The sequence below is a fragment of the Vidua macroura genome, chromosome 23 (assembly GCF_024509145.1).
Source record: "Vidua macroura isolate BioBank_ID:100142 chromosome 23, ASM2450914v1, whole genome shotgun sequence".
NCBI classification, from domain to species: domain Eukaryota; kingdom Metazoa; phylum Chordata; class Aves; order Passeriformes; family Viduidae; genus Vidua; species Vidua macroura.
The window spans coordinates 6139113-6151094 of record NC_071593.1 but is presented as its reverse complement, the minus strand read 5'-3'; the positions used below and the strand labels follow the sequence as shown (position 1 = coordinate 6151094).

The following is an 11982-nucleotide window of genomic DNA, read 5'->3' as shown; positions in this document are numbered from 1 at the left end:
GACAACCACAGGTGCTCACATAAATTAGCTCACCTAAGGGTTGCATATAAACTTCATGGATGCTGTAAATCTTCAAGAAGTTTAGAAGCTTTTTCTTTTTCTTTTTTTTTTTTTTTTAGGAGTATTTCAGTTAGCATTTGCAATAAAACCCTCTAGGAATACTTTGGAAATGGTGAACATAAAATTAAATTATTGCTCAGTGAGCAGGCCACACACTGAGTGCACAGTCACATTCTTGTCCTTCATAGGCAGGTCCCTCATGGACCACAAGCTTGGGCTTCATTAATATGCAAATAATTTTATGATAAAAATACCATCCAGAGAAACAAATATCTGGAAGTGACAGACCAGCAGCATGTGCTGTTCTTAGCATTCCTTACTTGTGCTCCTGCCTCTGGCACAGCTGCTGTGCTGAGCCTCCGCGCTGCCTCCTCCCTGATTTGCTGATCCGACAGCGCCGGGCTGAAGGACACTCGGATGGAGCTTTTCTGGGAATGTGAGAGCACACAGGAGTGAGGGCAGAGCTCAGCCCTCAGACACGTGTGACACCTACAGAGCTCAACAGGAGCACACACAATTCACACAAGTGCACTTCTGCTCGGAGGGAATCACAGCATCCTCAGGGTAAGGGCACTTGCAGCTTTTTTGGATGTCCACGATGTTACAGGGTTTACATGGGCAATACTTTTGATATTTAAACATTCTTCACATAAATCACAGTGACAACACTGGGGACAGAACACTCCCATAAGGCATTAGCCAGATTTGGTGCTTAACCCTCCTGTCTGATTTAAAACATTCTTTCAAACAATACAAAATATTCCAGCTATTCTAACAACAGCTGATGTTTTGAGCTTTGTTTACAAGTGACAGCCTTTGTAAGGATGCAGATGATCAAAGATTTGGCAGAACACCCAACATTTAAAGTGAATTTACCTGCCCAGGCAGCACAGTTCCCACAGAAGGTGTGATGGTCACAGGACAGTCTTGGGGCACGTGGAATTCAAAGGAAGTGGGGCCAACTGGGACAGGGTTCCCACTGCCAATCCGTGGGACAGGGTGAGTGAGGGGGTTCCCATCCACGTGGGAATTGAGCACATCCAGAGTGGCTGAAGACACAGAGTTCAAGGCTGTAGCAGCAAACTGAACCAAGGAATGAGACAATTCAAGAGGTGGGTGGACTCCAACTGCTTTGCATGACAGCTTGAATTGTCTAAAAATAAACACATGATAAATTGTCTCAGCATAAAATAGTGTCTTAATCAGCCCGGAAAATAGGGAGCTAATCCTGTAGTCCCTATTTAAGCAGAATTTCAAGCTTGCAATGGGAATTTTGCCTAAAGATGAACAATAATACTATCTATTTTTAATGCACAATTGGCCAGAGTCCCTGCTTGAATTCTTCCTCTGTGAACTTCTGGAAATACATCCAGTCAAATCAAAGTTTATGCCATCATTATTGCAGTAGCAATGGCCTAAAGCATAGAGCATTTTTACAAAAAAGAATTCCTTCAGTAATTGTGCTGAAAAAGCAGCAGAGCACTGCAGGTTGAGGGGCTGGAGCTTTGGTGTGGGACAAGGATAAACTTGAGGAGTGCTGGGAAAAGTCATCTCAGTGAAGACAGAGGTGAAAACCAAGGATGAAACCAACAGGCACTGAGCAACTTTTGCAGCTGGAGAATTCCCACCTGCCTCAGGTGCTTATCCCAGCCTCACCTCCCCGGGGCAGGCAGGGATTCAATTTCTGAGCTGGGTTAACAGTGGGAGCCCAGTGACATTCAGATTTTAGTTCCCTGCTGTCCATCCCTTAACACACCTGTTGATCTCTGTCCTGCAGGTGAGCTCAAAGCTGTACTCTTTTGCCTTGGTGGCTTTAAAGATTATGTCCAGTGTCAGGCTTTCCAGGGGAAGAATGATTCCAAATCCATCACTGGGTTGAACTTCAACAAACTTCAAAATGGCAGGATAAGAAATTATTAGTTAAATTATCAGTTAATTAATAAATTAAAATAAGACATTACTGGCAAGATTAAAAAAAAATGTTATTAAATGTGGAACTGTCAGGAAAAGAGAAACCTTCCAGGGAGAAGTTTTTGTCTGAGACAGAGCCCAGAGTCTGAGGGGCAGATTTCTCATCTCAAAGTAACTCAAAAGGCATTAAATCCATTAACTCAGATTTCAGGAGAATCCCTTTCCCAGCTTCTTCCCATCTGTGGAAATCACCTTGCTCTAATGTTTATTTACTCTTCATAGAAAACAGAATGAAATATGGTAAAAATCTCAGCATTGCCCCATGCCTTTGAGAGCTGATTTGAGTCTGAGGCTGGGACAGGAGCAGCTCCACACCCACAGCTGTGCAGTGCTTTGTGCTTGAGCTGAAAATGATTCTAGAAAGTCTCCCCAGCACACTTCAAGCTCCTCAGGAAACACATCCTGGGAAGTAAAGCATTCATGAAGCTGAAGTTAACAATTTCTTTTAGCTACTCCTTGATTTTAATCCCTAAGCCAGCTGAGAACAGGACAGTGCCCAATGAACTGCCACGTTCCTCCAGCTCTGATGCCAACATGTCCAACCATTTCACACTGTGATCACCTTGCTACTATGGAGCTTGAAAAACAAACTTTCTCCAAAATATTATTCAGGAGACGCAGCCCACATGAACCCAGCAGCTCCTGTGATTAAATTTGTGCTTCCACATCAACTTCTAATCACTTAGAAAGTGCCCAGGCATGGCTTGGGATGGTTCTCAAGCAGCACTTTAAAAGCAAAGCCCTTGGGCATTTGGTGCAAAGTGAGCACATTCCTCAGCCTGAGGCCACAGCCACAATCCCAAGCCAGTTTTATTTAGGGGTAAAAGAGTCCCAGGTGTTCTGTTAGGAGATCTCTTGGTGTAAAAACCCCAGGAATTCTGATAGGAAAAGGTGAGGAACAGGAAAATCTCCTCCCAGAGGTTTGCACTGCGTGGCAAATGCAGAGGGTGTCACCCAGGGAGATTCACACACTCCAGGACAGAACTCCACAGGGAGCAGGATTCCCACGGGGCTGCAAGAACCAGTCATGATTTATTTACACTCACACTGAACACGTTCCCATGACACTGAAATCTATTTTGACAGCAGAGGGGGTGTGTGTGGGATAAGTCCATACCTCTGGCAGTCCCACAAATCCAAACTCCTGTGGCAAGATGGATTTGTTTGTTAGGGTGACATTTGCCTGCACAGCTTCATAGATCGTGCAGTATCCAAAATTGATCTGTGCTGGGCTGATTTCCAAATCAGAAGTAGTAACAATGGCATGGACAGTAAAATTAACTTTTTTAGCCTGAAACAAATGCAAGAGCACAGGATAAAAACTCCCTCTGTGGGTTGTAAGGACAGGATGTAAATGAAATGTCATCCAAAAGGAAAAGTTACTGTTCCTTGACAGTAACATGAGATCAGCACTGAGAAGAAAGGATTAAACTTCTTAAATTGCAAACATGAGACAAGAAAAAACAATCAAACCTGTATTAGCACTTTAAGAATCTTTTACTATTATCACAGAGCCTCAATTAGCAAAGAACTAATCTAAAATTAGGTAGCATTAAGTGAACATTCACTAAAAATAATTTACATAAACTGCCAGTCTGATAATCAGCATCACAAAAATCCCTGACCTTGTCCACGATCAGGATTGTCACTGGGACCTCCAGGATTCCTGTCTCTGCATTGAAATAGCTCCCTGCATCTTCAGGAAGGGACTGCCTGAAAACCCAAAAGTACAAATCCAGTCAGTGCCATTAAAACACTCTGACTATTTTCTCACTAAGGGGAATAATGAACTTTTGATGGATTATTTATGAACAGAAAAAAAACCAAACGGAATCCTGTTATTTAAGGTTGAACGTTTTATTATTCACAGCTTTTAATCTTCATTTAATTGTCCTCAAATTGGAGGATTCACCTGGTTAAGTATCAGCTCCAGTTCTTCACTGAAGGGAATTCTCATTAAAATTCTGCTTGCAAGATGAAATCAAATAGTAGAGAAAATGGAAAAAGAATGGTGGAAGAAAATGCCAATCAAAAATTAGTGACCTGTGAAGTCCCACCTCCTGACCAAGGGAAAGAAGATGCAGTCAGGTCAAGAATATTCTGGACTTGTTCCAGATTTCCTTCAGCCTGGCACCCCCAGGCAATGCTCTGAGCAGGAGGGCATGGGCTGCAAGGCAGTGATATCAGAATGATTGGCCTTGTACAGTTATATTGGATTTTTTATTTTTTGAAGACAGGATTTTGGACACACACAGGATTTTAAGGGCGATCACAGAGGTCAGCATCCATTTATCCTTTTTTTTTTTTAAATGCCATCCAGTCATTTAAAATTCTGAAAAATTAAAAGCTTACTCTCTAATCAGAATATAAACCCTGTGCATCTTTGCTGCAGCCCCAGCATGTCAAAAAGCCAGCCCAGGCAGTGGCTCCCTCTGGCCCCTGAGGATGATGATCAGCCCGAGGCAGAACCACTTTGTATCCCAAAGCAGAGACATAAAGTGAACAAACCTGGAGCCCAGCAGTGCCTGATTACCAACCAGCCTAAGAATTTATAAGGAATATGCAGGTTTTCTGTAGGTGAAGCATCTTGCTGTCACAAACTCCATTTCAGAGCTTCACGCCAAGACAATACAAACCTGGAGCATTTTTAGCTCTGCTTGCTCTATTTATATCTCAGAGCACCAGAGTGAGTTGCTTCCTCTTCTTGGGTCTCCACAGTGCTCATGTTCTACTACTACTCATGGAATTGCATGCAACTCTTTAATGTATTGTTAAAGAATAAAAATAACACCCACTCAGTCACCATGGTGATCCAAAATCTTGCTGTTATTTTGCAATAAGGGTGATGTTCAAAGATGTTGGGAAGTTCTTTACACACAGAGCTGAGGTTAAGTGCAAGGGAGGAGTAGAACATCAGCTTTCCTTTGTCACAGGACATCTGAATAGCAGAAGAAATCAATCTATTTCATAATAATCCAGAGGGGGAAGAAAATACTTGTAACTGTATGGACACAGGGATGGACTCTAAATTAACTGCTGTACCTTGGGGAAAAGGTCCTGGAATCCTTCAGAAAGTGCTATGAAAATGGTACAATTAAAGAGAAGCACAAATGACAAATCAGATTTAGACTGCCAGTACCTGCAGGACTAGTTCCAAATGCAGGGAACTACAGGATGTGGTGTTTGGGAATTCTGAAAGACAGAAGGGTAGAGAACTTGCCTTCAACTAAACAGGAAATGTTGGCTTCAAACTCCCAGGAGCTGGGTTTGGGAACACCTGCCTGAGCACGTCCACGTGCCCAGAACACTCAGGAGAACTTCCCAAGCCTTCAGGCAGCTCCCTGCTCCCTCAGCACTGCTGAGTGGGGGGTTCTTTTCCCTCTGGTGTCACTTGTAACACAGTTGCTCTATTAATAGAGCTCCTAATGCCAGCTCACTGAGAGGCCCTCATGGAAATGTGTCACTGGCTCAGTGCTTCCCCTCAGCTCCCAGCACTTCCCCTGCATCAGGTCTTTAAAACTGATCTGTACCCTCAAACAGCCAGATACTTATTTTGTGTGTCAGAAATGCCTTAATCTCATCAAATCCCCTTTCTGAAGCTTCCCCATTTTTAAAGGAAGATTAAAGTTCTAAATCCATGCTCTGCCTCCATCCCCTCAGAGAGGGTAACGGTGCCTCGCAGCAGCTGAAGTTCAGGAACTGGAATATGTCATCATGTTACTGTTGTTGTAATCTGATGGGATTTGAGATGCTGCAAGAACTGTAAATAGTTTTAGTTCTTTGAATACCAACCTGGTGAAAATTTTGCAGTCAGGATAGAATCCAGAGGTGCTGAGCACATCTGTGAGAATCCAAACACACATCCACGGGACTAAGAACCCACATCAAAGAAGCAGCAGGTTTGCAGCCAAAGTCAAAGCCATAGACACTGAATTCCATATGTCATTAATTATTTTTTGAAAAGGAATGTCCTGCTAAATTCTTTAGGATGGCAATGATGAAGTAAATAGAATGAACTGATGGGAGCTCTGGTGTTTACATTTTTAGAAACTGGAATTGTTTCCTATCACTGAGCTATGTTTGTATTTGTAGATGTTTCATAAAATGGAGAAGCAAAACTTGCTGGGATAAAGCTTTTAGCATCAGGAGATGTTACATAAAACACCACGTGAAATTCATTCAATACCTTCATCATTTGGAGAAAAATGTACCTGGGGAGGAGAGATATGGACAGGAAGCCCAACCACTCTCACCTTAATTAGCAAGCACAGGAGTTCTTGTCCAGAAATTATTCAATCAGTGATCCATGAAGCAGCCACCTGCCTCAATAACCTCCCTCCTGGACAGGAATAGCTTCCCACAGAACGGGAGCAGCTTACCAGAGCTCGGGCTGTCACAGCGCTGCTGTCACCACAGGGGGGACATTGCCTCACAGCCCTGGCAGCCAAGCTCATTTCCTCCTGGAGCATCTGGCAGCTTCCAGGGGGACGGGGCGAGAGCAGACCTGCACTGCAGCAGCACTGTGAGGTCCAGCCTAGACAGCAGGAGGGAACAACAACCCTGCTCAGCTTTGCCACTGACGCTGTCTGAAATCCTGAAAGATGAGAGTTGGATTAATGTTGGTTACCTGGGCAGGAACTTGAGCTGTGCACTGAAGGATGACTGAGGCTGGATGTAGCCTGTTTTTGGAAGCAGCTCCATGTGCTTGCTCAATTCTCTGCACACCTCAAACTTCAAATGCAGCGTGGTTGTTGCTCTGCAAACACATCAGACGTGCTCAAGTGGCTTTGAGGCCACTTCAGTGACTCTGGAGTCTGAGCCCTCCTGCCCCCACCCCTGCATTGTAATCAGAACAATCCCAAGCTTCCTTTGAAAATGATGGGCAAGGAAAACTGCTACAGCAAACTCACACAGTTGTGTTCTCTTTTAAGTACAGAAAACAAGACTTGGAAGTTCTGTAACAAACCCAGCTGTAGCAAACAGTGCACAAACTGATCCAAAGAGAACTGTCAGAGCTCAGCACAGTGCTAAGTCAGGTCAGGGGCAGTCAAAACCAAGCTATTGTGAAATATCAGCTGATTATTTGCTCCTAACATACACTGGATCAAGAGGATGACTGAATCTTGGTGATTTCTTTTAAACAGATGTAACCTGTCCTCCACCAGCAGGGATTCTGCAGGGCTGGAAGTCACAGCGTGGCTGAGCTGGTCCTGCCAGCTCCCTGCTAAACCTTGGGATCAATTTGCCCTGGGAATGGCTCGTTGGAAGCCAGGAATCCTCTGCCTGTCTACTGAATTCTGGCCCTATCATAGCACAGCAATAGCCATGGATCATCCCCTGCTTTGGAATTTTATGCCTAAGTGCAAAATTGCCGAGCAATTTACAAATATTTCAGCTTGTCATTCTTCTTCCCCTGGACTGGTTTCCAAGCTGTCAGGCCAGATGGTCTCCTCTAAATCAACAGCTACAGCAAGCGGGGCTGGGAGCCTGCAATGATTTCTGACTGTTGACAGTCTAAGAGAATTATATACTACTTCATTAAATCAGTGCAGATTATAACCTGCTGAAGAAATTACTTTTTAGAATTATTTATATTGAACACAATTCTGATAAGACACTTTCACCCTTTATGCTGCTTATTTTTGCTGCCTGATTACCATGGTCTTCTTGACCAGAAAAAACCCCAAACAACTAAAACCCAGAACAAAACCAATATTAGCAATATTTTACTATTCACCAGAGCTTGCTGGGACATTCCAGTTCCAGAGGTATCTGACTCACTTGGGAACTTTATCTTCCCCTTGTGCTACAGCCTAAAAGCCACAGCCAGTGGGATACAGGCAGGGTCCAGGAGGAATCCTCCTCCTGACACACCAAGGGATGTGTCAGGAGCTCCTGGAGGGAGAAACTGCTCAGGCCACAACAGAAGAATGAAATCAATCCACTTTTGCAGATAAAAAGTTGACAAATGGTATTCCTGCACATGAAATACACTGAATTTCAGCCCACCTGACTGTATAACAGACAATTTTTCCTAATTATGGAAGTTGGGTGATAAACCAAAGCCTTGACTTGCCAAGGTGCTAAGGACAGGCTACTACATATTAAGTACTCTTAATTTAGTGAAACTTGGCAAAGGATCAGCAGGATTTTTCCCTCAGTTAAGAAGTTTTGCCCTAAGCAATTTGACAGCTTCTATCTTTGAGATCCCCTTGAACTCATAAGTTTTATTAGGAGAGTTACTCTGCTTCTATACTTATAAGTTTTATCCCTGGGTTATCTAGACCAAGTAAAATCACTTACATAACAACTTGTGCTTGTCATATCTGTAAGCTGAATTTCTGAGATAACAGCTTTACTCATTTCTTTCCAACTGTGAAGAATCTCTGCAGTCTGTAATTCTGGTAAGAGGTTTAGAATGGATGCCTTCCATAGAACCAATCTCTCCCCCACCCTCCCACAAACCCACCCCAATCCTATTGAAATAGACTCTAAGAAATGCAAATTGTTAAAATAAGAATTCCATAGTGATTGCATTAGGTGGAGGGAAGACACCCAGCACCTGAAGACAATTAAATGTTCCCATAACTACTTTTAATAGCAGGAAATCTCCAGAAGCCAAGGAGCTGGAATATTCCCTTTATATCACAGTGCAAACAGAACCAGCCCTCAGACGTGACTGACTTGGACTCTGAAACACCCAGATATTTCCCCCTGTCAATCACTGTCTGTGTAATCAGAGGGATCTGTCCTTCCAGTGGAGACCTTAATGCCTCCATGGGTCAGGAAAAGCTGCAACTTTCCCATTTTAGAGTGAATGCAAAAGGACTGACATGATTTATCCAGCATCTAATTCCAGGTCTGGAAAGACTCTTGTGAAACCAGCTTCCAGATCCCAAGTCCCCCCAGGACTTTAATTGAATGCAAAATAGCTGAGAAGCAACAAAATATTCTTGCATTAAATTTCCTGGCTGAATCAACCCAATGTGCACTTAATTTTAGACACATTTATCTCCCTAAATGTTTAGTGAGGAAACTGTGGATTTGCTATTCCCTAGGGGCTTCACAGTTCTCCCAAAGAACAGGAACAACACTGGGAATCTGGGGAGGTGTGTGGCTACCTCATAGCTCAGGCTGGTGTTGGGACTCTGACTTAGCAGGATGCTCAAATTTTTCAGAGCTTTCAGGATGTGCCCCTGCAGTGCCAAGGCCAGGGACACCCCAGAGCAGCTCACCTGCAGTGCCAGGGGTCCCCAGGGCAGCTCACCTGCAGTGCCAGGGGTCCCCAGGGCAGCTCACCTGCAGTGCCAGGGGTCCCCAGGGCAGCTCACCTGCAGTGCCAGGGGTCCCCAGAGCAGCTCACCTGCAGTGCCAGGGGTCCCCAGAGCAGCTCACCTGCAGTGCCAGGGGTCCCCAGAGCAGCTCACCTGCAGTGCCAGGGACACCCCAGGGCAGCTCACCTGCAGTGCCAAGGCCAGGGACACCCCAGAGCAGCTCACCTGCAGTGCCAGGGACACTCCAGGGCAGCTCACCTGCAGTGCCAGGGGTCCCCAGGGCAGCTCAGCTGCAGTGCCAGGGACACCCCAGGGCAGCTCACCTGCAGTGCCAGGGACACCCCAGAGCAGCTCACCTGCAGTGCCAAGGCCAGGGACACCCCAGGGCAGCTCACCTGCTGCGCACCTCGACGCTGTCCTGGTACAGCCGCTCGTACAGGCAGATCCTGAGGTCCACGCTGGGCTGGGGCACCCAGATGGGCACATCCACAGAAACTCCAATGGCACTGAAGCTCAGCTGGCAGGGCAGCAATGGCAGGGGATTAGTTCTGTCAGTCTCAGATTCTTACTGACTTACAGCAAGGATTTCTGCTATAAATTCAGCTGAGTAAAATATTTTATTATTTGTAGTGCAACAGGTTCTTTAATGAGGCAGACCTAGGAAAATCATTTGCAAAGTAAACCCAAGATGTTACACTGCCCCAGCAGAGAAACACAATTATACTTTGGGTCAGATTCTTTGACAGGGAACATGAAAGAAGAGCATCTGCCCACGATATTGAAAAGAAGTATTTAAACTGCCTTTAGCTGAAGTGAATGGGCCCCAGTCCAAGCTCCCCTGGGGCTGCAGCTCATCCAGGCAGCACAGAAATGCAGGAAAGGCAGCACAGGGCTGTGCTCCCTGCAGTGCCCCGGGTCTGGCACCAGGGCCCACAGAGCTCAGCCCTGCAAAGCTGATCCTGGAGGAGAAGGTGCCCACGGAGCCTCAGCAGGCGTCTGCAGCTCCTTCTGCAGCCCGAGGGACAGCCAAGACTGGCTGCTGAGCTTCTGGGAAGTTTGTCTTTAGTTTTTGGCAACCTTCTGTGAACTGTTCCAAGCAGAATTTGGCTTCCAATAAAGTTTAGAATCACAATATGCTGAAGTGGTAACTAAAGTTGTCATCTCTTCCAGCTTTCACACATCAGCTTCACTACTGCCTGCTAAATAATTCCAATTCTGATAGATCAGAAAGAAAATAAACTAGGTGGGTTGGAAATAAGGGAGAATACTTCCACATTTGTTTCCAGGACATAAGATGTTTTCCAATAGGATGTCTGATAAAATGGGACTATCCGGATTATTTGCATAGAAATTAAGATAATTAGCAGGTTTAATAAACATCCTGCATCAGAAATAAGAGCTATGACTTACAAAGCTACCTCCCATAAAACTAATTAACACATAATTCTTGAGAAAAGCACAAATGAGAAGACTTCATACTATTTTACACATGTTTTGAAGCAGGTCACTCACTGGTTTGCAGTCTGGGTTGTCAAACACGATCACAAACTCTGCCCTCACGTCCCCAGGGACAGCTGGGACAAACAGGACTGGGATTTTCACAGAGCTGAAGGGTCCAATCTCACCCTCAGTCACCTGAGCAACAACAGTGAAACTCTAGAAACTGCACTGAAATAAAGAGGCTGTACATACTCAGTACACACACACTCTACTACACCTGCTTTGTAACTAAACTGAATTCACTATGCACAGGAAAAATCAGAATCAGAACAGTAATATGGCTCAAATCTGACATTTCCCAGACATTCTTCCTGCCCCTCCTTGTGTGTTGTCACCAGACTTTGTTTAACCACAGAACCACATAGCAGAAAAAAGAATTGTGGGAAATGTGAATTGCCACAAATGGTTCTGTGTTAAAAGGTTGAACCATTTGTTAGAGCAAAAGGTTAAACCTTTTGTCTCTATGGATCAAACCTTTTGTCCCTATAAATCAAAGGAAAGGGGAAAAATGTGTTGTGAGTTAATTTTAAGAATTAACTGTGATACAGTGATGTCCAGTGGGCTTGGAATGACCGTGTACTTGAGCATTTCTCACCACAGCAATTTATTTGATGTAGGCTCAGCCTAGTGAAATCTTGGATCTCAGGACATTCATTACCTTTCCAAGCATAATTTCTATTGGTATTTCTTCAGGAGAAAGTTCCAGTAAATTATCTGCATTGTCTGTGTCCAAATATGATCTAGTATTTAATTCTCTTTGACCAAGTTGTTCTGGGGAAAGAAACAAACAAAAAACAAAATAAAATGCTGGATGTGTCTATCAAAAACAATATCCAACAAAGCACCAGTACATCAATTTGAGTCAATATTGCAAATCCAGGCATGTATAGCCATGATGGGAAAATCAGAATGTCTGGAAGGAAATATTTTTTTGGCCATCCAGTTTTAGTCTAGTTTGGAATTGAACCTGAGCCTTCCACTGAGTAACAACATGAATGGTTCAAAAATACAGACTCAGCTGGAAGTGGGGATGGCCTTCAAGAGCAGTTTCAGTGGGATAAAGGAATGCAGCCAGAAGGACCTGCAAAAACCACCCACAACCTTTCCATGGAACTTTCAGCTTCCTGAAATTGGAATGATCAGTATTGGGAAGAAATGTTAAAGAACATAGATAAGA

At 44.3% G+C, this 11982-nt stretch overlaps 1 protein-coding gene across 3 annotated transcripts in view; it reads right to left on the bottom strand.

The window, feature by feature from the left end:
- Positions 1 to 11982, bottom strand: part of CFAP74 (cilia and flagella associated protein 74) — a 67007-nt gene that overhangs the window by 9550 nt on the left and 45475 nt on the right. For all 3 annotated transcript variants that reach the window (XR_008440425.1, XM_053997427.1, XM_053997428.1), the window contains exons 19-27: positions 11464 to 11576; positions 10818 to 10940; positions 9701 to 9822; positions 6659 to 6787; positions 3657 to 3744; positions 3149 to 3322; positions 1817 to 1950; positions 937 to 1213; positions 381 to 488 (exon numbers count right to left, since the gene is read on the bottom strand). Coding sequence is in view for 2 of the 3 variants with exons in the window: in XM_053997427.1 (XP_053853402.1) it covers positions 381 to 488; positions 937 to 1213; positions 1817 to 1950; positions 3149 to 3322; positions 3657 to 3744; positions 6659 to 6787; positions 9701 to 9822; positions 10818 to 10940; positions 11464 to 11576 (1268 nt within the window). In the remaining variant the exon portion in view is untranslated. The remainder of the gene's footprint in view (positions 1 to 380; positions 489 to 936; positions 1214 to 1816; positions 1951 to 3148; positions 3323 to 3656; positions 3745 to 6658; positions 6788 to 9700; positions 9823 to 10817; positions 10941 to 11463; positions 11577 to 11982) is intronic.